The sequence below is a fragment of the Eriocheir sinensis genome, chromosome 68, assembly GCF_024679095.1.
Source record: "Eriocheir sinensis breed Jianghai 21 chromosome 68, ASM2467909v1, whole genome shotgun sequence".
NCBI classification, from domain to species: Eukaryota; Metazoa; Arthropoda; class Malacostraca; order Decapoda; family Varunidae; genus Eriocheir; species Eriocheir sinensis.
The window spans coordinates 8,584,831-8,611,501 of NC_066576.1; the positions used below are offsets into that span (position 1 = coordinate 8,584,831).

Sequence of the window (26,671 nt, forward strand, 5' to 3'; positions counted from 1 at the left end):
CATCTGTGGTCATATGCCGGAGAGACAGAAGGGAAGGAATTATAGGAGAAGGGAACAGTTGGAAAGTTTGGTTTAGTGGGCGCAACATCTGTGGTCATATGCCGGAGAGAGACAGAAGGGGAAGGAATTATAGGAGAAGGGAACAGTTGGGAAGTTTGGTTTAGTGGGTGCAACATCTGTGGTCATATGCCGAAGAGAGACAGAAGGGGAAGGAATTATAGGAGAAGGGAACAGTTGGGAAGTTTGGTTTAGTGGGCGCAACATCTGTGGTCATATGCCGGAGAGAGACAGAAGGGGAAGGAATTATAGGAGAAGGTAAAAGTTGTGAAGTTTGGTTTAGTGGGCGCAACATCTGTGGTCATATGCCGGAGAGAGACAGAAGGGGAAGGAATTATAGGAGAAGGGAACAGTTGGGAAGTTTGGTTTAGTGGGTGCAACATCTGTGGTCATATGCCGGAGAGAGACAGAAGGGGAAGGAATTATAAGAGAAGGGAACAGTTGGAAAGTTTGGTTTAGTGGGCGCAACATCTGTGGTCATATGCCGGAGAGAGACAGAAGGGGAAGGAATTATAGGAGAAGGGAACAGTTGGGAAGTTTGGTTTAGTGGGTGCAACATCTGTGGTCATATGCCGGAGAGAGACAGAAGGGGAAGGAATTATAGGAGAAGGGAACAGTTGGAAAGTTTGGTTTAGTGGGAGCAACATCTGTGGTCATATGCCGGACATAAAAATAAGTCCGTTATATCAAGGGTTTCCTGTATTTGTGTTGAGCGAGTCCATAGCACAGTGGGCCGGGCCAATCAGCAATGCACTGAGTCATACGCCTTCGTCAAATGCACCGTCAAAACTGTATGTAAATCTATGTGAGTGTAACTGTGTGTATCTAACTGTATGTGACTGTAAGATGAACTATATATAAGAACATAAGAACATAAGAACGCAGGAGTCTGCAAGAGGCCGGTAGGCCTGTACGAGGCAGCTCCTTTGACCCTAAGCTCCCGTGTATCTAACCCCACCTAATATCGCTGTCCATGAATTTATCTAGTCTATTTTTGAATGTGACAATTGTATTGGCACTCACCACATGACTGCTAAGCCTATTCCACTCATCCACCACCCTATTAGTAAACCAATTTTTGCCTATGTCCCTGTTGAATCTGAATTTATCCAGTTTAAACCCGTTACTTCGTGTCCTACCCGGTTCTCTTACCAACAAAACCTTATGAATGTCTCCCTTATTAAAGCCCTTCATCCATTTATAAACCTCGATCATGTCTCCACGCACCCTTCGCCTTTCTAGAGAATGCAAGTTTAACTGTTTGAGTCTTTCCTCGTATGGCAAGTTTCTCGACCCCTGAATCATCTTAGTCATCCTCCTCTGCACCGATTCTAACATTTTGATATCCATTCTATAGTAGGGTGACCAGAACTGAACCGCATAGTCAAGATGAGGTCTAACTAATGCTAAATATAGTTTGAGGAAGACTTGGGGCTTCTGTTGCTTACGCCCTTGAAATAAATCCCAGTACCCTATTAGCTCGATTTCTAGCTTGAATGCATTGTGCCCTTGGACGGAGATCAGAGCTCACTAAGACCCCTAAATCCCTCTCGCAACCAGACCTACTTATGAGAGTGTCATTTAAGCAATAGTTATGTGAGGGGTTGTTCCTACCTACACTCAGAATACTGCACTTCCCTACACTGAACTCCATCTGCCATTTATCCGCCCAGTCATATAATCTGTTGAGTTCACCTTGGAGAATACTAGCGTCTGATCCGACTCAATTACTCTACGATCTTGGTATCATCTGCAAATTTACTAACATCACTACTAATTCCTGTGTCTAAGTCATTGATATAAATAATAAACAAAAGTGGACCTAATACCGAACCTTGTGGGACCCCACTCGTAACACATCCCCAGTCAGATCTTTTACCATTGATTTGCACTCTTTGCTTCCTATTGCTAAGCCACGCCTTGACCCAGTTCAAAACTTTACCCTCTACTCCGTGAGCCTGTAATTTAAGCAACAGTCGTTGGTGAGGAACTTTGTCAAACGCTTTACTAAAATCAAGATAGATTACATCATAATTTTCATCTCTGTCAACCGCCCCAAATACTTTATTGTAGAAGGACAAGAGATTGGTGAGGCATGACCTACCTTTTGTGAACCCATGCTGCGAGTCGTGAATTAAGCCCTTCTCTTTCCTTCCCTTCCCTTCCCTTCTCTTTCCTCTCCCTTCCCTTCCCTTCCTTTCCTTCTCTTTCCTCTCTCTTTCTTTCCTTCCTTCCCTTTCCTTTCCTTCCTTCCCTTCCCTTTCCTTTCCTTTCCTCCTTTCCTTCCTTCCCTATCCTTTCCTATCCCTTCCCTTCCCTTTCCAATAACATAAGTGACTGGTTGACTGGACTGCTCTTTCATAATGTGACCTTCTTGACCTCTTGCGACCTTTCCTTGGACTGGGGTGACTGGTTCTTGGGGCTTCCGAGATGGACTTCCTTCCTTTCTTCCTTCCTTCTTCAGAGCTGTGGATAAAAATGGTTATTAATATATTTTAATTATTATTATTATTATTATTTTTATTCTTTCTTTTTCTCTTTCATTCTCTCTCTCTCTCCTTATTCCTCTTTCATCTTCCTTCTCTCCTCCCCCTTCTTTTATCTCTCTCCTTGTTATCTCTTTCTCTCTCCCCTCCTCTCTCTCATGATGTAGGCTTAACACAGCTAAGCCAGATTCAGCACAGCACTGTCTTTGCCCCAGGCTGTGGACGCTGCGCTTGTGGTTGATCAGCACCTCGGCACAGCATGAAAGAACGCCCTCAGCACTACACAGTACACAATGAATCACACACACAGCCTCATAGGAACATAGACAGAAAATCATAAAATGGAGGACCTTCACACACCACACACCATATCCCATTTGCTCAAGGAGGGACGGTAACCACTCCTTGTCAGCTGAAAAATCTTGGCATGAACGGAGTTTGAACCTCAGCCATCTCAGGGCAGAGACTTAATCCACTGAGCTATAGGAGTGGAGTGTGTGTGTGTGTGTGTGTGTGTGTAAAAGACAGAGAGGGAAAGAGAGAGAGAGGGGACAATAATACTGTAGAAAGAGAAAAGAGAGAGGAGAGAGAACAGAAGGGAAGAGAGAAAGAAGAAGGAGAGAGAAGAGGAAAAAGAAAATAACCATGATGAGAGAGAGAGAGAGAGAGAGAGAGAGAGAGAGAGAGAGAGAGAGAGAGAGAGAGAGAGAGAGAGAGAGAAGGAAAGAAGGAAAGGAGAAAAGAAAAGAGAGAGAGAGAGAGAGAGAGAGAGAGAGAGAGAGAGAGAGAGAGAGAGAGAGAGAGAGAGAGAGATTGACTGATTGATAAAATTCTTCCATGGCATTGCAAGTGTAGTCAAATGGCGCTTAGGCTTTTCGGTGGTGGATGCCACCACTGATGAGGACACGCTAACATTAGCGGCCAGAGGAGGCTTTTGTAAACATTATCCCCTATTTTCAAGAGTAAAAAAAAAAAGTCCTTGAATTGGATTTTCAAAGCATTTCCATGACTGTTGAAGGTTTGTAGAAAAGATATATGAAGAGATACTGATGTTTCATAAAATAGATACTGGCACGGACCTAATACGAATCTTAACCAACATTAGCCCCAAACTAGTTAATGGCACCCAACATGACCCTCTTCCAGCATGACCTCACCCAAAATGACATCCCCCAACATGACGACCCAACATGACCCTCTCCCAGCATGGCCTCAGCCAAAATGACATTCCCCAACATGACCCACACCAACATGACCTCAGCCAAAATGACATCCCCCAACATGACCCACACCAACATGACCCTCTCCCAGCATGGCCTCAGCCAAAATGACATCCCCCAACATGACCCACACCAACATGACCCTCTCCCAGCATGGCCTCAGCCAAAATGACATCCCCCAACATGACCCACACCAACATGACCCTCTCCCAGCATGGCCTCAGCCAAAATGACATCCCCCAACATGACCCACACCGACATGACCCTCTCCCAGCATGGCCTCACCCAAAATGACATCCCCCAACATGACCACCCAACACAACCACACCCGACATGACCTCCCCCCAACATGATCTTTCTGACACTCACTCCTTGGGTTCCTGTGGCAAGGGGAGGGTGGTCAGGTCACTGCTCACCCCTGGTCACCCACACCCTGAGTGACTCTTGTTGAAATTTTGACCTCTGACCTCACCGCCAAGTATCACCCTCGGCCATGGACAAGGAAGACGCAATTATGAGAAGCAAGACTCAGCTGATCTTGGTCCTGGTCTTGGCATGTTATCGTACTGACCAGAACATCGTATTTTTGGCCCCTAACTAATGCAAATAACCATCAGCAATGAACGATTCTAATTATGACTATAAATTAAGCTTGCTCTGGGGGTGGGCATAACAGCTTTTGCATCAGTTGTCGTACTTATAACATCGTATTTTCCTGTTTATTTTTACCCCTAACTAATGCAAAAACATCAATAATTAACGATTTTGGTGAGATTTTAACGATAACTATAAATTAAGCTTGTTATGGGGGTGGGAGCAACACTATTTTCATTAAGTACCGCACTCAGAACATATCATACTTTCCTGTTCTTGACCCATAATTAACTAATGCAAAATAACGTCGGTAATGAAGGATTTTAACGATAATGATAAATTTAGCTTGTAATGGGGGTGGGAGCAACACTATTTTCATTAATTACCGCACTCAGAACATATCATACTTTCCTGCTTTTGACCCATAATTAACTAATGCAAAATAACGTCGGTAATGAAGGATTTTAACGATAATGATAAATTTAGCTTGTTATCGGAGTGGGCGTGACAGTCTGTGCCCAGTCTCCCACGGTGCACACAAGGCTTTCGTAGGCATTATGGGCATTTCCAGGGGTAAATGTATGACCCTGGTGGTAGTTTGACCCTTTTTCTGCACCACGAGGAAATTAACACTCATGAGAACCCGATCAATCTCTTTTTTAACCTTTGGAAATACTCGATGTGAGAGGAAGCGTCTATGGGCGAGATTTTAGCGCCCAAGTTCACATTATTTGACAAGGCTTTCGAAGACATTGTGGGCATTTCCAGGGGCAGATTTATGACCCTTCTAGTAGTCTGACCTTTCTTCTGTAACATAAACCTTTGGAAACACTCATGAGAACCCGATCAATCTCCTTTTTAACCTTTGGAAATACTCGATATGAGAGGAAGCGTCTATGGGCGAGATTTTAGCGCCCAAGTTCACATTATTTGACAAGGCTTTCGAAGACATTGTGGGCATTTCCAGGGGCAGATTTATGACCCTTCTAGTAGTCTGACCTTTCTTCTGTAATATAAACCTTTGGAAACACTCATGAGAACCCGATCAATCTCCTTCTTGACCTTTGGAAATAGTTGATGTGGCAGGTGGAGGAGTCTCTCTCTCTCTCTCTCTCTCTCTCTTGGCAGGTATATATGTGTTTAGGTAATTCTTAATTAACTCTGCATATGACAATTAATAACAATTGACACATTACTGAACGCCTGGCGGACTGACTGACAGGTTGGGCAAGTGATGGAATTGTCTAAAATGAGGGAATTTAAATTATAGTTGGCTGACGATTAGAAATGGATCTTATTACCAGTGCAAATTGCTTGCAAGTGTGCGATTGTGAGGAACAGCTGGGATAATTAAAAGAGATCAAAGTTACGAGGGCGATCTAGATAAATATGAAGAAGACCAAGACAGATACACAGCAGAGATAACAGAGACAGAACTAGACAACAATATGAGATTGGGAGAAATTATGACCTGTACGTGAGGTAAAGGACACAGAATAGCTACACAGATCGAGATAACAGAGATATATATAGAAATAAGGCAAGAATTAAGAGATAGAGAGAAATTATAAACTGTGAGGTAAAGACACAGAGATAAGAGAGACATAAGGCAAGAATTATGAGATAGAGAGAAATGATGATCTGTGAGGTAAAGACACAGAGATATATATATAGAAATAAGGCAAGAATTAAGAGATAGAGAGAAATTATAAACTGTGAGGTAAAGACACAGATAAGAGAGACATAAGGCAAGAATTAAGAGATAGAAATTATAAACTGTGAGGTAAAGACACAGAGATAAGAGAGACATAAGGCAAGAATTATGAGATAGAGGGAAATGATGATCTGTGAGGTAAAGACACAGAGATCAGAGAGACAGATAAGGCAGCAGAATTCTGAGATAGAGAGATTAAATGAGGAAGTGAGATAAGGACAGATTAATTAAGCTAGAGAAGTAGAACTTTATATCATGAGGTAGAGAGAAATGAGGAACGGTTGAGTTGAATGAGAATATAAAAAAAATTAACAAAGAAATATGAGGATAAATGAGGAATTAAGAATTGTGAGGTAAATAGATTACGAAAACTAAAGAAACCAGGAACTTATATATAGTCTCCTATACTATGAGTTAAAGCTGGAGGAATAGCTTAGAAGATCATCGAGGATTAAACAGTTACGAGGTACAGATCTATATGCTATAATTATGAGGAACAACTGCGGTAATGCGGTATTTTAAAAAAGTTTGCGGTAGTGCGGTACTTTTTTGTGATGCGGTACTACTGCACTAAGTACCACACTTGCCCACCTCCGCTACTTGCTAGCGATGATGACTCCAGCTCGTGATCAGTAAGTTGGTGAAACACACACACACACACACAGTACACTGGTTACCACGCTCGCCCGTCAACTCCTGGGCGGGGAGTAGAGACGGATGGGCTGCCTTCTTTATTCTGTGCCCCCTGTCCCCCCAGTAGTGAATGGGTAGGGCTATTGGGTGTCAAACAGGGGTTGTGTCCTGCCTCCCGAGTGTGTGTGGGTGTGAGATTTCCGTCATACCCAAAGATCAATTACATCTGAGCTCAGCTCGGTTGGGGAGGGTACTGGCTGGTGATTGCAGGTCTATCACGTGGTCAGACCATGATGAATTGCACACACACACACACACACAAAGTTTTCTCAGTGATTACACACAATTCAAGGAAATACTTTTATTGCATTTGAACATTAGAATTAGATAAAAACTTACATGGAACTATAAAGTGGCCATAGAGGCTCGCATGTTTGATTACTCTATATACATATGGGAGAGAAGTGGTGTACGTACAGATGGAGCATTGGGTTACTCATTTCAGTACTGGAGGTATGGCGAATGCAAATGCTTCCCTGGAGATGTATATTATGCCTCAGCAGCAGCTGCACTGACACCTACTTGAGGAACTGGGGCTGAAGATCCGGACAATGAAACCTTTACACCAAACCTTCAATGGCAATGAAGTGATTGCCTTTACGGTGGCATTACACTGTGGTGGCTCAACCCTCCTGATTAGGTAACATAACGTAGCGAGTTGTAACCGTGACTGCCTCGTGCACTGTGTCAGCATGGTGCCAGCACAGCATCAGATATGAAAATACTGGAAGATTTCAATGAACTAGTGTCATCCACAAGAAGGTTCACGTGCCAGTGCCCTAAACCTGAAGTGATTATACTAAGTTACATAAAGCACAAAGTTGAAGTCGTACAAACAAGTGTGTACTTGAGGCAAACAAGTGCAACATGGCAGCGAGAGCACGGCGGCCGCCCGCACTGAGTGAGCAAGGTCTCGTGAGGATGAAAGGCAGGCAGTGGCAACAGCAACAGTGAAACACAACTTAACCTGTGGAACTTGTACTCTGCTGCAACTCAACAACAATAACTCTCAGGACTTGATTGAGCCATGTCAACAGTAAATATCTACTAATATAATAACCTAAGTTCAAACATATTTTCCAATCAGTGTTACCATGATATAAGTATGCATTCAATATATTGTGCTTGAAAATAGACATTTGATTACTTTTTTACGTACTGACCTATACGTTACAAAACTGACAAGACTGACAGGGATGGTTGGGAAGCAGCATGGCACCGGGGCAGGGTAGGCAGGGTGGTGAAAGGGCAGGCTGCTTCATGGGTACCAGGGATTCTAGACCTTTGTTTTTCATGATGGACATTGTAAGGGATTAACTTAAGACAAGGTGTGTTAGGTAGGGGAGGCGTGATGAGAAAAGGGGAAGGGATGGAGAGAGGCTGGGAAATATAGGAAGGTAGTGATGAAGATGTTGGAGAAATGGCTGTTGAGCACGAGGACTCAGATAGGAAACAAGAGTGCCATGCCAAGGTGGATCAGGTCAGAGCCTATGCCCTTGCTGATCAGTCTAATCCATCACAAGTTTTGGTGATAACTAACATGTCGTCACCTTGGTAAACAAACCGCCTTAGTCATTATTTTCTACTTTTCAGGAAATCAGAAAAGAACTGTCATTATCTCATTTGGCTTAAGATTTAGGCAGAAACGAAAAGGCCAATTCTAGAACACTCGAACCCTGAATGATGAAGGCGACTATACAAAAATGGCTGTCACATGATGAAAAATTGTTGTAGACAAAAACCTGTAAATCGATGAAAAATGATTTAGACGATTATTTTATGAGGGTGACGATATGAAGAGTACTTATAGACATATCTTCATGTTACAAAATACCTGCAGACATATCTTCACAATTCTTTAACTTCACCTTTTACATGCATTCCTGCTAACTATTGTGACTTTTAGACTGATGCAGAAAGGAACAGTTCCTCTTAACCCGGTAGCAGCGGGGATCACGTTTCTTAATGGTCCCTCGAAGCGAGAAAAATGAGAAAAAATCACCCCTCGCACAAACCACTTCATAATATATATCAAAGCATTTGTGATCGGTTTATGTATCATCTAGTTTGGGGGGGTTAAATCATGGCACAAATTTGGCCCGTCGCTGCTACCAAGTTAAAATGCACTGATACATAATTTCACAGTTCACAGAGCACTCTTGATTACACATGTGGAGAATAATGAAACCTGATATGTTGATTGTTTTAAATTAGGTGTTGCACTCTTCATCATAGGTTTCTGGTGACAGTTACCAAGCTTTTAAATATTATTGATTATCGCCATTACCATCATGATTCATCCTATTTCCCATGATATTCAGGGTAAGGACCTACAGGTTTGAAAATAAGAAAACAGAGCTGTTACTGACACGAGTACAATATGACCACAACAGAAGTTTCATACATATTAGAAAGCCTGACATATGTTCATGCACCAAGTATCATTACGACTCAAAATTGTACACTGACAATAATGTGGTACTAATTCCTCTGGTACATTTTTTTGAACTGTGAAGGATACCTCAAAAGTATAGCTAACAACATCTCCCCACCTCATCCACCACCACACCACTACCCACTACACCATCAAGCACCTCACACACCATAATGGTATCACAGGTCTGAACTCCTCCAGTATTTAACCCAGTAGCAGCAGGGATCATGTTTCTTAACCCTTTCATTGCTAAACGCTTGCAGCAGGCGTATTTGCTGGTGGCACTAAACGCCCGCTGCGACCTCCACCCGCACTCAAATCTCCCGCGTATGAGTGTGTTCCAGCACTGATTCTCACAACACAGGATTGCCAATTGAGTGGATTCTGCACTAAATTTGGTGGAAAATCATATCAGCCCAGCGCGGCAAATCTACGGACGAGTAACTGGTGGATGTTCTTGCCCAATATAGCGGCATTTTTGCATAGCTTCACCGATCACCGACTGATTCTTTGACCAAATAGTTGTAAATATTGCAGTTGGCAATGCTCCCTTGCCAGAAAATGAAGAAAAAAATGTCCACAGTTCCCTCAACATGGCTGATCATCACGCACGCACCGACGTAAGTGTTAACATTCAACACTCCCTGAACGTGCATGTACATTCGCAAGAGAGGCATATATAACCGACTCCTATAGATCTGGACCTCCTCTTTCCAATGGTGTTTTTGGTTTTTAGCTGCGATGAATAGTTTTTGAGATACAGAGATTAAAAGAGACCCCCAATTGGGCTGCCCGACTGCGCCTGAGGGGATAGTCGCATCCACACTGCGCGCAAGTAAAGGGTTAATGGTCCCTCCAAGCGAGAAAAATAAGAAAAATCACCCCTCACACAAACCATTTCATAATATATATCACAGCATTTGTGATCAGATTATGTATCATCTATTTTGGGGGTTTATATCATGGCACAAATTTGGCCCGTCGCTGCTACATGGTAAAGCCACAGATTTGGCCTGTGATCGCTGCTACCAGGTTAATATACACAATGTGGTCATCACAGTTCCACAAAAAGTAAATATATGATGGTTTATTCCACCAAAATCACAGCAAAACAAAATACATATTTCTAACATCAAAACATTCCTTCCCAGCCAATACTGAATTCTGGAATGGTCTCATTAGCTCTTCAGTCAATAAACGAGGCTCCTCCCAGCTGCCCTAGTGACCTGGACTCACTGACTAATGGGGAGCATATGCCAGGAGATGCGTCGCTTCATGTCGCTCCATGCAGCTGCCCTTCCCATTCTAGCCCCTTCCAAGGATCAGTCGACTTGCCCCAGCTATGGGTTATGTGGGCATCCCTTTGGTCTCTCACTCAGGATTGTCTCGTACAGGAACAACCCTGTGAGTGGGATCAACGTCCAGGAGGGCATGTCCATATAGCTGGAGCTGGTGTTCAAGGACTAAGCTGGTAGTGAGAAGAGAAGATGGCACCACTATAAACACTTGCCTGCGCCATGACGGGCTGGGGCGGACTACCATCTAGGCCCCTCAAGCAAGCCTACCGGTACAATAGGCGTTCACGTAGGAAAAAAAAAGGAAAAAAGCAGCCCTTCATTCTGTTTGACAAGCCAGGGGTAATACGTCAGGAGGCCCGGCCTGAAGCACACATTGACCTGCTGCTTCCAACACCATGTCCACAACACCCTCCTATGTACATTTTTACATGAAACATAAAATTATGAATCTTAATTGTATTTAGTGGATTTTGTTAATACTGTGAAAAATATAATTATTTTTCTTTAGTTATTTTAATGGGATGCATGGAAAAATGACTTACTATGTCACATCTAACGTAGTCTATAAATAGCGTCTTCCATTTAGCGTAACCTGTTTTTGGGTCGTGATCTGTAGTCCCTTATAGAGTCCCGACTATCTAAGATTTGGACGCCATTGTTGGGCCTGTTTTCGCCGTGCTTTTCAAACGCTAGCACATGCTCTCGTGGTGAAAACAGGACCAATAATGGCGTCCAAATCTTAGGTTGTCGGGACTCTATCTGTCAAGGGACTCTACAGATCACGACCCAGAAATGGGTTACGCTAAATGGAAGAGGCTAAAAGTGTGATCTATTCTGTACTTCATTCACGAACATCAGTGACTGGAAAATTCACTTACACTGTATAGCCTATCCTGTACAGTCTTTGATTATTTCTTATCTACATTCTATATACAATGATTATCTAGAATTCTCCTCTACAGGATTTAACTTTACACACAAAAAAGCTTTTGAAGTATCTTTATAGTAATGCATAGTTTGATATTGCAAGAGAGTCTGTTGATCATGCTATATTAATACATAAGCTGTATACTTCACTTATATTTAATTATGACTACAAGTGACACATGACTCGGGCATCTGTGACACCCAGACACTCCCTCTACTCCTCCTCCACCACCACTGCTGACACTGCTGCCGTCACTACCAAGCAAAAGTAGCTGCCACAGTCCTTGAGAGCAGGAGGACACAATAGGCTTGAGTGTGTGTGTGTGTGTGTGTGTGTGTGTGTGTGTGTGTGTGTGTGTGTGTGTGTGTGTGTGTGTGTGTGAGGAAAAAGAAAGATTCCATTTTACACAAACAAATGTACAGTCACTGATTTAATTTGTTTAAATATACTATTTACCTCTTATTTACAAAAAAAAGAAAATATATAAAAATAGTTTGTGTATAAGCACACTGAAATAAAGCGGGACTCCAACAATACAAGATAAACGGAATCCACGCAAATGAAGAGAATCTCCAAACTAATCGTGAATTTAACATCAGCAGATCACTGAACCAAAGTATTCAAATATATAAATGGATACCATTAAAAGTTGTACAGTCTTCCTTAATACAAAGTGTATGTTGTTTATTAGATTAAACATTCCTGAAGTATAGGCTACATATCTATATTTTAATTTTTAAATCACAAAGACTGGTCATAAATCCAAGCAGGATCTTCACGAGTCTCCTAGAAGCTCTGAGTTACACGATCTCGGGTGACGACAAAGACAAATTAGGAGGAACTGGGGCAGCCGTCAGTCTAGAAAGTTGGACAGAGTCTGAGCACAGGTTGCCTTGACCCATGACCATTCCCTTCACCACTCAAAGAGTGCACAAGAACACTGGCCAAGGCTCTGTCCATGCATGATGGTAAACATGACAGCTGCCACAGTGCGTGTCACTTGATAACCCAATAACATTCATTGTAAAGCACTTGAGGGACATAATTTCTATTCCAACAGAATAAAAAATGTAGAGAACATGGCAGTTTATGTGACTATTGATTGATAAAGAAATAGTCAATGTGGTATTAATTAAGAAAATATTTCAAAGGACAATTCATAACTTTCCCATAGTAATTTGGTGTATGGAATGTTACATTTCAATGTGATTTTAAATACTGTACTATAAGTCTTGTTTCCCATATGCCCATATGTGCAAATGCCATTTCAAACAGAAGATAGTTCCTTTGTGTATATTTGGAAAATTTTTGAACAAAACATCACCAAAAAACAATGACACATAATGTAAAAATATGATCACAATGTTGTGTTTGCTGCGAGGGGAAACACACGCAGCACAGCTGGGCGGTGGTGCCTGCAGGGAGGAGCCTCACCAGGCCTGGCCAAGCCACTCACAGCCCCAGCACCACCATGATCACCAGCCCTCCAAAATATGCACAAAGCTTCGTCAAAACCTCGTCTTTACTAATAGCGGAAATTCTTAAAAGTATATTTTCCTACTTAAATTTCTATATGGCATTCAGAGTTGAGCCAAGAGAAGACAGCTGTATGACTGTATATTTTAAGAAATGCTTATCTCCTAAATGAAAACATTCTTATAAATATGAATGTATCAACAGATGGAATAGGAATGAGCATGCTGAAAAATTATTATTTATATGATAGAAAATTCAGTTTACTCTCCATGCAATACACAAACACACTTGTGAGCCCAAAATCTGAAGGGGATCCTGATTACAGTATTTGTACAGCTTTGTTGTAGTTACACCCTAAATATAATCAGAGGTTGTCAGATGAAGATCACTAGTGAGCCTCCCGTCTTCCCTCACCTCTCCTTCCTTACCAGGCCGACCCTTATCCGCACCGACATGTTCATTACTCTTATTAGTGTCGGCACTGTCATTACCCTTAGCAGTGTTGACACAGCCACTGCCTCGCCACCTCTCAGGAAGACCACTACTCAACCTGCATCACAATTGTATCGGCCTTGGCTTCTTTTTGAAGTTGTGAAGTGGCGTGGGTGTGGGTGAGCCATCCTTGGGGGTGCCGACAGGGGAGGAGGTGGAGGAGGCGTACTGTCCCTGGCAGCGCTTGATGAGAGGGATGAAGTTGAGGATGAGCCCGCAGAACACAATGAAAAGACCCGACACCACAAAGGGCATCACGTAGTCACCAGTCGTGTCTGCGATGAACCCTGTAGAAAAAAACAGACTTCATTGTGTCAACTCTTTACAGGCTCCACTTAACATGGCCCTCCAAGAAACGCCATGCACTTCATGAAGGTTTTGTGAAACTGTGTGAGGACAGATAATTGTTTTGAATATGTCTTCCAAATACAAGTAAGAAAATAATAAACAGAAGATTTTGAAATTAAAAGCATATAAGATCTGTGTATGGAGTTATCTTTACAGTTCATGACTACACCTAAAACATTGAAGAATATTATATAAAGAATTGTACATCTACTAAGCAAAATCTATTCTTTTTTTTTTCTTTTTTTTTTAATGTTCTGTCTATGGCACCGAGAGGCTTTCTTGATGGGCCCGGCTGGTTGGCCTCAGACAGCTGCGGTGGAGGCAACTGTTTTCTAGTTGTGCAATCTTGCCTGGCTCATGCTGTCCCACAGAGCTCATTTTTTATTCTCTTAGAAAATTAATCTTAGGTTTGTGTTGAAAGGCGGTCTTCAGGACGGCATGTTAGTAGTCTTAGGCCATTCGGTGATAACTGAAAATTGTCAGCTTCTAGCAGCAGGTGGGACTCTAAATCAAGTACTCAGCCACCTTCTCCCCATTCATTAAACTTACATGCAAAGCTTTTACAATTACAGCGTGCATTTATTCATCATAAGGGAAAATAAGGACATTAAACAAAGGAGGAAGAAGAATTTGTGCACTCATTCACACACACACACACACACACACACACACACACACACACACACCGCTCCATAACTCGGTGATTAAAAGCTCTGCACTGCCAGGCTTAGTGGCCTGACAGGCTGAGGTTCAAGCCCCGCTCAGGCCGTGATTTTTCCGCTGACAAGATGTATAATTATAGTGTCTTAACCCACCTGATGGACGAGCCTCCCATACCTCACGATTCCAACTAATGATCAGGGTATGATGAATCTCACACACACACACACACACACACTCACACTCCCGTGGCGCAACTGGTTAGAACACTGCGCTGCCAAGCTTCACAGAACGGCGGTTTGAGCCCACTCAGGCCGGATTCTTTCCGTTGATTAGGAGTGGTTACTGTCCCCCCTTGAGCAAGGGGGATAGGGGGTGTGGTGTGTGAGTTCCTGGCAGTACCCAGAGATCGACGATAAAGAGCATTTGCTCATGTTGGGAGGGAACCTGATGACTCACAGACCCAGACAAGGACTCCCAAGGCATTGAGCCACAGTGATCCCTTTAGCTTGATGCTTAAGTGTCAACCTCCTGGGCTTAATGTTTGGAAACAGGACCCATTCTCCTGAATAAATCAATTTCTCATGCATGTTCATAACACTGAGATGTCATGCATAACGATGGGAAGGGAGTCCCATCACGTAATGATTTAGACATAGTGATTAGTAGTAAAATATCAAAATTTGCAGATGACACCAAGAAAGCTGGCAGAGTACAGAGTGCTCAGGATAATTATAGGGTACAACGGGATTTGGATAGGTTGGTAGCATGGGCAGATAGGCGGCAGATGGAATTTAACTCACAAAAGTTACAAACCATTTTCCCGGGAAAATACTTTTTACTGAAATTACTGTGAACATTTTCCCAATGCTGCCACTCTTGCTGTACTGTAATCACACACATACATGAAGCATTTTACAGTAATATACTGTATAAAAAAAAGTTAATAGTTCAGATATGGCAACCCAAAAGAACAAATTTCTGTACACTGACATCAATATGCTTCGGATGTATCTACTGAAAAACTTAGATGAAATTCTACACCTTAAGGCTATACATAGGGCCAATATAGATGATACTTCGCTCTCTCCAATTCAACTACTTAATAGGCTCACAAGGTTAAAACTGCAAAATTTGTTTCCAAATACATGCATAGCCTTGCAAATATTTTTGACCTTGCCAGTAACAGTTGCTTCAGCAGAAAGATCTTTCAGCAAACTGACGTTGATTAAGAATCACTTAAGAAGTACAATGGGCCAGGAGAGGTTCTCAGCTTTAAGTCTTTTGAGCACTAAAAGTGACTTTGACGCAAGATTGATTATGATGATGTCATTGACTGCTTTGCTGCCAAGAAAGCAAGGAAGGGAGAATTTCTGAAATATTACTAGTAAGTTGCCTTAAACTGATCATATATAACACATAGAACTAGAAGTGTTAGTTTAAATTGGCCTAATCTGCTTATATCTCCAGACAGCAGCCAAAACACCAGGCACCTGGCACTTACCTACGAGAGGTGGACCAATGAGGTTGGCCACGCCCTGGATGAGCAGCAGCAGCCCGTACGCCTTGCTGAACGCCTCCAGACTCACCAACTCCACCACAATCACTGAGGTTAAGGCGTAATTGGCCGATATAAAAACACCAAAGACAGCCGCTGCCACTGCTATGAGCCAGTAGTTTGTGATGAAGGGCATGACCAGCACACTGAGGCCACACACTACCATGGAGATGTTGTAGATCAGTATTGGAGAGGACCATGGCCGGTCACCTACGTACCCCATCACCACCTGTGGAGGAGAGGTGTGAAGGAGCCGCTGCCACAAATAACAATGGCACATCAATCTCAACAGGAATACATTCAGTGACTGAGCCCTGCTATAGTACTATTAGTATCTTCATGGTAAATATACAGAATCAAGCAGCTTTTTCTCCATTTTATAATCAACTGAAAACTCAGAAAAGAAATAGTAGCTTGAGTAAGAAGCATTTTTGAAAGTTGAAGCAGGACCATGTGTTAGATCAGCAATCATCTGTGTATTGAGGCTTACTACCTGCAGGTCATCAACACCAGCATTGACTATGTGTGCTTGTGGCACACTTAGAAGAAATGTGCCCAAAGGTCAATCCTATTCATCATCTGCTTCTATTTATAAGAAGCACGCTGAGTAGTGGTTGCCAACATAAGCTTCAGATTTGGTTGTGCTCATATCTACTCAAAATGATAAATGTGCATGTGTAGACACATCCATACAGAATACTCTGGGTGAGTAGGGCAGTACACACACACACACACACACACACACACACACACACACACACACACACACACACACACACACGGCAACATATAAGATGGGTGAGATAGATATAGATGCAGTAAACAATGAAAGGGACCTTGGAGTGATTGTTCAAGTTCTGGCCCTGTAAACCACAAATAAAAGATAACAAACAAACAAACAAACAAACAAACAAACAAACAAACAAACACACACACACATACACAAAAAAGTTGCTTTTTAGTATCTGGATGAGGAAATGATGAAGAAACCGATTGATTTTGACAGTGATATGTCCAAGGCTGGAATATGCAGCAATAGTATGGTCACCGAGTACAAAGTCAAATATAAGGAAAGTAGAGAGGATTCAGAGGGCAGCCGTAGAGCAACGCAGTTCTTATGGCGTTCTGCATACCACTGCTGGTCCGTGAAACATGCGAGGCAGGATGGGGAGGCGATGGCTGAGTAGTCAGCATGTGGGCGCTGCGTCCAGGAGGTCGCGGGTTCGCAACCCGCCTGCCACCACAAGCTGGGATTTTTCAGTCACTTCCGAGTGGTCTAAGACTACCCACATACTGTCCTGAAGACCACCTATCAACCCAGACTCTAAATTCTCTCTCTAAAGGAGAGGATCAAAGATGAGCTCTGGGGGGCAGCATGAGCCAAGCAATGTGTCGCCACAATAAACACTTACCTGCGCCCCAATGGGCTGGGGACTACCATCAGGCCCCACCAAGAAACCCTACCGGCACCATCGAGGAAATGTAAGAAAAAAAAAATAGTTCAGGACTAAGATATTTAACGTACAAAAAGAGACTGAAACGGTTGAACTTCCTGACACTGGAACATATGAGGGAGAGAGGAGATCTGATTGTGGTGTATAGGGTGCTGAATGGGATTGAGAAAGTGGGAAAGAAAGATATAACAACATGGGACTCAAGAGATCATGAAAGGAGATATTAAGTAAAACAGTTTTCCACAAAGAGTAGTGGAGGCCTGGAGCGGCCTAGAAAAAGATGTGGTCCACACAATGACAATTTATGAATTCAAGGCCTAGTTGAATTATAATAGATAATAGAGATGGGTCAGTACAAGCATAGCTCCTTTCCTGTAGGCTATACCACAACTAGGTAAGTATACACACACACACACACACACACACACCATTCCAAAACAGTTCAGGATGCCGATGACGGATATAAGGTTGGCACTGTCGTCGGCTGACACGCCCACACCCTGTGCGTAGTCCGTCAGGTACATGTACACAGTGTCATAGAAGACATACAGCACAAAGTTGGACATTGCAAACACCAGGTACGAGGTATCCATGCAGTAGGTGACGTCCACACAGGCCGTGAGCATTTCACCCATATCGTCCAGGTATGTCCAGTCAGCCTGTGGATACACCAGCCATTAGTACACCCCACACCAGTCATCAGTACACCCCACACCAGCCATCAGTACACCCCACACCAGCCATCAGTACACCCCACACCAGCCATCAGTACACCCCACACCAGCCATCAGTACCACACACACCAGCCATCAGTACACCCCACACCAGCCATCAGTACACCCCACACCAGCCAGTACCACACACACCAGCCATCAGCAGAGCCATGCAACAATAACAACATCTTACCTGATCTGTACACTACCTCTGGGGCATGGTTATGCCTACAGGTAATGGAACATTCAGCGTCTAAGGCGCGTGCTAAGTTTTTTGGTTTTATTGAGGAAAAAAGGTGCGTCTTCGATACCGGTGAATACGGTAATTTCTTGCGTGCCCCATGAAGTGGTATTAATTTAATTCAAGAAACTAAAGAAGTAACAGAGAATGTAAAATAATAAGTGTGATATCTGTCACTGGGGTATGACCTACAAGTACTTCTGGGCTTGTAGTTTTTCAGAACAACAGTATAACTCTATGGATTTTGCTCGATCATTCAAAGGTGAGTTCGTTTCTGCTGTTCAGGGAAAGAATAAATATCTGCTTCCATAAAAGCAGTACCCGCGATAGTCAATCCCCTAACCATGGGCCTAAAAAAGTTTAAAAATCACAGCTTCCACACGGACATAAACATACAAGGAAAGAATTATGAATTTTCAAGATTGGGCAGTCTCAGCAAAATAAAACATTAATTCATATTTATTAAAAAATCCTATAAAAAAGATTGAATAACTAAATAGAAAAAGTTCTGAGACTATGTAACAGATGGCCACAACACAGCACGGCTCCTCACCTCATCCTGTGCTTTGGCGATGGTGATGATGGAGTTGCGGTAGATGTCTGGGCAGGAGGAGGCCCGCAGGCGGTAGCGCTGAATATTGAGCATAGCCCCGCGGTATGTCATGGACTGCCTGCAATGCCACGACAAGGTTTACTCTTTTATGCTGTGCCTAGCCTGCAAACCTGTATGGCCCTTCTCACTGGTCACTCATTCCCTAAAGTATGTCAAATCTAACTACAAGCATCTCACACACACACACACACACACACACGGAACGGCTGGCCGTCTCGAGAGAGAGACCCGCAGCAGACCAAGAGGTGAATTACACATACATTTTAACCCATATTGCTGCATATCGCTAAACAAACTTTGTCATTATTGTTATTATCATTATTATTATTATTATTATTATTATTATTACTATTATTGTTGTTATTATAATTATTACATACCTGTTGATCCTCATGTTCCGGAGGGGCGCGGCGGGAGGTGGGGGGGAGCTGGCGCCCATGCAGCCCGAGGATATCCTCCGTGCGCCGGGCTGCCGCGGACCCTTGAGGGGACGAGTCCCTCCTAGCATCGCCGACAGCTCCTGCGGGTCTTCGTTCTCCTCCTCATTGTCGGCCTCGTCACCATCATCCTCCAAGGAAATGCCCAACTGAATGTCGAGCTAGAGAGGATGAAGAAGAGGAGGAGGGGGAAGGAGAGGAGTAGGAGGAAGGGGAGGAGGGGGAAGAGGAGAAGGGGGAACTCTTGTTAATTATCTGTAGGTAGTATTGTAATCTTTCGACCTAGATAAAAGAAATCTGGGAGTAATTAAAACAATGCACTGCGAACGTCAGAAGTTGGCGCTTAGCAGCATTTTATCTAATGTTATGTAACTCCTGTTGGGGTGAACGTCTGGACTTGCTTTAAAGCCTAAAAGGGTATAACTTACATGGGGCGAGCTTTTGAAGAATCATTCTGTAGTGCAGTGAGTGGTAGCACGGTCGCCTCACAAACCAGAGGTCCCGGGTTCGAATCCTGGGTGGAGTGGAGACAGATAGGCAGTCCCTTTAATCCAAGGCCCCCGTGAACCGTGCAGTGAATGGGTACCAGGTGTCAGCAGCGGGTTATGTCCCGTCTCCCGGGTGTGTGTGGGTGTTAGGTTTCAGCCTCACCCAGATAGACGTCCCTTGTAAGTTTCATATTCCTTCGGGAGCGCGTGCGCACACACACACACGCACACACCTGGCCCGGTAGCTCAGTGGACAGCGTCTGCCTCACAACCAGAAGGACCGGGGTTCGATTCCCCGGCCGGGTGAAGAAAAGTTGGGTTTATCTTTCACGTGTAGGCCCTGTTCACCTAGCAGTGAGTAGGTACGCGACGTCAGGCAAGGAGTTGTGACCTCGTTGTCGCAGTGTGTTGTGTGTGAGTGGTCTCAGTCCTACCCGAAGATCGGTACTATGAGCTCTGTGCTCTTCCGTTGGGGACCGCCTGGCTGTCTCGAGAGAGACCCGCAGCAGACCAAGAGGTGAATTACGCTTGACCTTACCTTCTTCTCGTGTCGGGTGTTGCAGGGATCGGCGGGCGGCGGCACGGAACCGGGCGTGGTGTCGTCGGTGTCTGATGGGTGACACTTCGGTGCTTCAGGCGGTGACGTCCTGGTGTCGAGGATGCATCCCCCTGAGGAGCCGATGCTGGTGATGGTGGTGGATGCGTAGTCAGACGTCCCCTTTTGAGTTGTCGACTTCTGAGCCTTCTCCCCCTGCGGCAACACCTGCTCCAGGGTGCTCGAGAGGGAGTGGGACAGCAGGTGTGGGTACATCTGGGACACCACCTCGTAGGCGTTAGTACGGGAGGACAGGCAGGGCAAGACATCAGGCGGCAGCGTTTGGGAGCGGCTGAGGAAGGTTGGCAGCAGCACCATCGAAGCCGAACCGCGCAGTGTGTCGGCGGGGTGTTCCTCGGGGGAGAGCAATGCCGCCACGTCCCCGGACTGCACCAGCCGCCGCAGCTCGTCCAGCGAGGGCAACGCCAGGTGGCCTCCGCGTCCCCCTACCGTCTCAGAAGATTGGGAGGTGGAGCCCCGGTGGCTGCTGGGGGCCGGAGTGGAGCGGGTGTGGCGGTGATTGGAGGAGGAGTCACGCGGCGTCCACTCAAGGTCCCGCATGAGGGCGCCGCACACCACCATGTTGAGCAGCACTCCCGCCAGCAAGATGAAGGACAGCCGCCAGCCCCAGTTGTCCATTAGGTACTGGATTAGCGGCGCGAACAGGAAGGTGCCGATGCCGCTCCCTGCCACCGCGATGCCCGTGGCCAGAGAACGCTTCTTCTCGAAGTAAAATGCAACAATAACGATGGCGGCCACGTAGCACACCGCCAGCCCGAGGCCCGTGATCACACCCACCGTCAGCAGCAGCAGAGGAATCGTATTGACGAAGGCACTGATGAAGAAGCCGAACGAGGCCACCACCGCCCCAATGATGGTGACCGTCTGGCAGCCGTAGCGGTCGGTGAGGATGGATGCGAGTGGCCCCGCCAGGAGGGGGATAGCCATGAACAGGCTCCCCACCCAAGACGTGAGAGACTTCCCCTCCTGAAAGTAGCTGAGCAGCTCCACAAAGAGCACGCCAAAGGACATAGTGATACCGTCAGCGATGCAGTGCACCATGAAGGACGCGGCCACGATCACCCAGCCCCAACCCCCGTCCGGTGCGCGTCTCTCCAGCTCCGTGGCGCCGGAGTTGCCGGAGCTGCTCGAACTGGAGCCGAGGCTGAGACTGCTAGAGCCGGAGATGTGGCGACCCCGCCACTTCTTAGAAAATGAAAGACTAGAGGCAACGTCCGACGGGGAGGTATCGGGCAGCTTGGTCCAGAGGCGCGGCAGCTGGTCCCCACTGCTTGGGGTGGAGGCCCCGCACGGAAGTTTGCGCAGTGTCACCTGGCCGCCCTGTGTAACCAGCGTGTCGTGCAGCAGCCGCTGTTCTTCCTCCTCGTCGTACGGCGTGTGGAACTGGACGTGCGCTCCGCTGGGTGCCCTCGTGCCCGCCTTGAGGCAGCCGCTGGTGGGCGTACAAGGGCTGCGGCCGCCCAGGTCCTTCATGCTGGGGTCAGGGGAGAGGCCAATGGCCACGCTCAGCCCTGCGGGGACGCTTGAGTCACCGCCGCATGACGCGATGGGGCTCAACTCGCCACAGGTGGAGGCTTTTTTAAACTTATATTCCCTGGATTTAGTGGAAGCCCCGTTGGTGCTGCTGCTGCTGCTGCTGCTACCAGGACTGTTGCCTGAGTCACTCCTGTTACTTATGTCGCTGACCCGTGGAGAGTCAGATGAAGACAGAGACGAGTAATCGGAGCTTGATTGTTTTTGTCGCCTTTGAACTAAGGGTATTTTTGATGTAAGCAAACTGTTGACCTCGAGGAAGCTTTGCCCCACCTGGGACTCCTGATCTTGAGTCTTATTCTCCGCGACAAACACTTGGTCTTTCTTAGCGGCCTCATCTAGACCACGATTTCTCCTGGTCCTGGCCGCCAGCAGGGCACCTTCTTCCCACCCAGGTCCCGTTTGCGTGCTGCCGTCCACCATGCACGGCCTGGGCCAGCTTTCCTCGCCTCCACTCGTCGTCTCGCCGTTACATAGGCTCTCACTAGAGGAGACGATTTTGCCGTAGGCGCCGCAGAGTTTCTCGTCTATACCATTTGGGGCCAGGCCACCAAAATGTCCCGCCAGGCCCCTCTCTGTGTCATCCTGCCCCTCGTAGCTCACCTGCACAACACAGCCGCCCTTGGCAACGGCCACGCTCAGTGCGTCCTTCTGGTGCTGGGGAGAGAAGCCCACACCGCCATGGGCCAGGGTAGGGGCGGCGTGGGAAGGGCTCCTCGCCGCCCCCGCACTGTCTGCCCCGCCGCCATAAGGCGACGACTCGCCATCTTGGTCTGAGTCTCCTGCGCCCCCCGTCTCCGCGGCCCCCTCGCTCATGCCCGCCGCCGGCATCGGCCGACTCACTACGTCCACCGCCGACATGAGGCCTCGGGCTTGACACTCTCGTCAACACAACACAGGCCACGCAGCGACACACAACACTCACTCATCTACTTAATAAAGCACTCGAGGGTCACACTTCGCACACACATAATCTAAGTTTAGTGTTAATAAAGGTTCAACATTTATGTCAGTACTCTCACTAGGGTTCACTTTGTGGCCCCGGGGGGCAGCGGGTAAAGTCCGGGCGGGCCGCGGTGACACTTTGCTGAAGAGGGGCGCGTCGCTGCCGCCGATGGTGTCCCCGGAGCAGGTACAGCAAGGGGCGGCGGGGCGGGGCAAGGGATGAAGAGGGTGCAGAGACGGGGACAGGGTAGAGGGGAGGGAAGGGGTCAGAGCCCAAGGCGCCAGCACCAGGAGCAGCACGCCCTCACATGACCCTGGCCCGGCCATCACACTCCGCCCTGAAACACACAGGTGAATATTACCGGCAGGACAAAACTGATGGCTTCCTATATACCTGCTATCTCTCTCTCTCTCTCTCTCTCTCTCTCTCTCTCTCTCTCTCTCTCTCTCTCTCTCTCTCTCTCTCTCTCTCTCTCTCTCTCTCTCTCTCTCTCTCTCTCTCTCTCTCTCTCTCTCTCTCTCTCTCTCTCTCTCTCTCTCTCTCTCTCTCTCTCTCTCTCTCTCTCTCTCTCTCTCTCTCTCTCTCTCAGGTGTAAGGCATTGGAGACATATTTTTAAACATTTCGTCGCCCAAGTTCATATATTTGACACGTAACTGAATGCTCTATCGGCCACCTCTTCAGATTCTTTACAGGAGCAGCGAGTAGCGGGCTTTTTCATTGTTTCCTTTTTTTGTGTGCCCTTGTGCTGTCTCCTTTGCTGTAAAAAGAAAAAAAAAGGCTTTCGCAGGATTTCTGAGTACATCGAGGGGTACTGTTATAACCCTGGTGGTAGTTTAACGGAGTTTCTTTAACAGTGCTTAATATGGGTCGAATCTCTTTCTTGGCCTTTGGAAATGCTTGATATGGGTCAGAAGCGTGTAACAATACCGACCTTGATCTCGTGGGTGCAGGGTGGGGGAGCGGTAAAGGAACAGGAAGGGTTAGGGTTCTGTGGATGTTTGTTCTAAGGCGATTTGCTTCTATCCGGTAAACAGAAAATCGAGCTGTATACACATGGGCACTCACAGCAACGGCCCTGTGTATGTGTGCCAGCGTTGCCAAATTGTCGTACTCTGAACATTGCATTTATCATTTTTAGGCCGGAAGACTGCCGCAACCACACAAACAACGATAGAACATTAGAGTTAGCGTTAAAACTGTTATTTATTGATGCTTTTTGTGTTTTTTGCTTTAGTTATCGGTCAGAAACTACGACAGTGCAATGCGATGAGTATGATAATCTGGCAACGCTGATGTGTGCTGTGTTCAACTTTTTCATGCCTTTGGATTCAGTAGCCACATGGGATACGCTTTCTTCACTTTACACAGTGAGTACATTTTTTATTTCACATCACTCCGTCTTCGTATTCCAAGGCATCAAACATATGACCTGTATTGTTTGTATTTCCTTGCGTGCCAGTACAAATGTTTTCTATCGACTAGGTTGAAAGTATTCTTCTTTTCCTAAGTAATTTTTCGTCCTTACTGCGCGCGCGCACACACACACACACACACACACACACACACACACACACACACACACACACGGGCCTGCGCACACACACACACACACACACACACACACACACACACACACACACACACACACACACACACACGCACACACACGGGCCCACACACACACACACACACACACACACACACTAAGAGTTATCACAATTTTTACATATGCGATGCGAACAGTGGTATTAATGGAAAAACATTTAAAAATCAACAAAATATACATAAAGTCTGAAAATATAAAATCTGATTTAGTGTGTGTGTGTGTGTGTGTGTGTGTGTGTGTGTGTGTGTACGCAAGCTCTCCGGACTGCGGATTCTACTGTGGTGTGACGTCACGAAGAGAGCACGAGAGAGGAGGAGGGTGAGGAGAAGAGTATTGATTGGCAGGAGGAGGCCAGTGGGTCAGTCTTTCCCGCATCTCCCTCGCGGCCTACCCATTCACGACACACACACACACACACACACACACACACACACACACACACACAGTCCATTATTTACTTTTATTGCTGAAAATATCCTTCTTCCTCCTATTAATCTATATAAATTTATCTACTAATATTTCTACCCTATCTATCTATCTATCTATCTATTTATCTATCTATCAGTCTATCTATCTAAATCTGTATTATCTCTAAATGCTACTCTAAACAAGAGACTGAACATCTAGGCAAAATTATCCTTTATTATATATATATATATATATATATATATATATATATATATATATATATATATATATATATATATATATATATATATATATATATATATATATATATATATATATATATATATATATATATATAGCTACAATAATGTCATAATTCTCAATCATTTTAATCCACGGCAGGTCTATCGCCTTTCCCAACATCCTCCACATCTCTCTGTCTGGTGTTAACGTGCGCCATCCTGTTCCGGCAGACACTAATACCACCTCTCCGTCTGCTGCTCTGCCCGCCCTGACTGCTGCGGTCCCTGAGGCTGCCACTCTGTCACTTTGTTGTCCGTCTGTTATCAGTTCCACGCGCGTTATGACCAACGTGTCCACCGGTCAGAAGAAAAACTTTCAAGATGAGATTCCAAAATCTTTCAAGTTCAAGCAAAATCTTTCAAGGTAGAGAAATATTGAATTTCCTTATGAAATTTAGTAATTCTAGTAATTACAGATACTTTCCAATTCAAAGAATATTCTTGACTTTACCTTAAGTAAAAGAAAACGAGTATTTTGTAAGGTACTCAATAATTTTAATAAATAAATACATTTTTTTTAAATCTGTCTTCTCGTATAATTTTCGGAGGGTTTTCGGGTTCTTTCCAACATTTACCTTGCCGCCCTACATAATATTATGTTACTTGCGTTCCCCACTTGTTACCACAAGAGCATTCTATAAGTTCTCATAACAACTATACAATTTTAGTCAAACAAAAGGACCTGCCAGCTTTGCGACTGCGAGTCTGAGCTCAACAAGACACTCCACGTCCCGTTCTCGTCTGACTTTAGCGTTGACAGACATTCGATCAAAACATTCGATCAGTTTTCCTCGGAGGCGACGTTTCTCAAGAGAGGACATGTTAAGGGTGGAAAGTGTTGATGTGGAAATGTTAGTGGTGGCAGAGGTTGGTTTGGAAGGGGTGAGAAGGGGATTTGGAAGAGGTAGGGTGGGCAGGGGGGTAAGGGTAGGCATGGTAGAGGCGGTGCATGACGGACTGGCAGGGGTGGGACAAAACAGAGATGGTAGAGGTTGGTTTGGAAGGGGTGAGAAGGGGGCGGGAGGGCGGTGATGGTTAGGGTGGATGTTGCGAAGGTGGGAGACAGGAGGTGGCATGGGAGGGACGGAACAGATGCGGTAGAGGTGGGAGAAGACAGAACAGAGGTGGCAGGGGTGGAGGGCAGGGGTGGAGGGGAGACAGGAAGCAGGGGCGGCAAGTGTTTAGCGCGTGAAGCCCATGGACAGGCGACAGGCTTCCTTGACACTCCCACCCGACCTTGTTCACTCACTCACTCACTCACTCACTCACTCACTCACTTTTTGAGCCGATATCACAGTCCAACACAGTGTCTTCGTAGCAGCCCGAACCAAACATAGAATCCCATACAATCCATA

General features: G+C 45.4%; 1 protein-coding gene across 1 annotated transcript in view; it reads right to left on the reverse strand.

Moving 5' to 3' along the window:
* Positions 1–7,050: 7,050 nt before the first annotated feature.
* Positions 7,051–26,671, reverse strand: part of LOC126988265 (uncharacterized) — a 74,477-nt gene continuing 54,856 nt past the window's right edge. Inside the window, exons 3-8 of the mRNA XM_050846321.1 lie at positions 20,443–23,336; positions 19,360–19,577; positions 18,920–19,037; positions 17,841–18,071; positions 15,905–16,187; positions 7,051–13,679 (exon numbers count right to left, since the gene is read on the reverse strand). Coding sequence (XP_050702278.1) covers positions 13,456–13,679; positions 15,905–16,187; positions 17,841–18,071; positions 18,920–19,037; positions 19,360–19,577; positions 20,443–22,914 — 3,546 coding nt within the window. The 5' untranslated portion in view covers positions 22,915–23,336 and the 3' untranslated portion in view covers positions 7,051–13,455. The remainder of the gene's footprint in view (positions 13,680–15,904; positions 16,188–17,840; positions 18,072–18,919; positions 19,038–19,359; positions 19,578–20,442; positions 23,337–26,671) is intronic.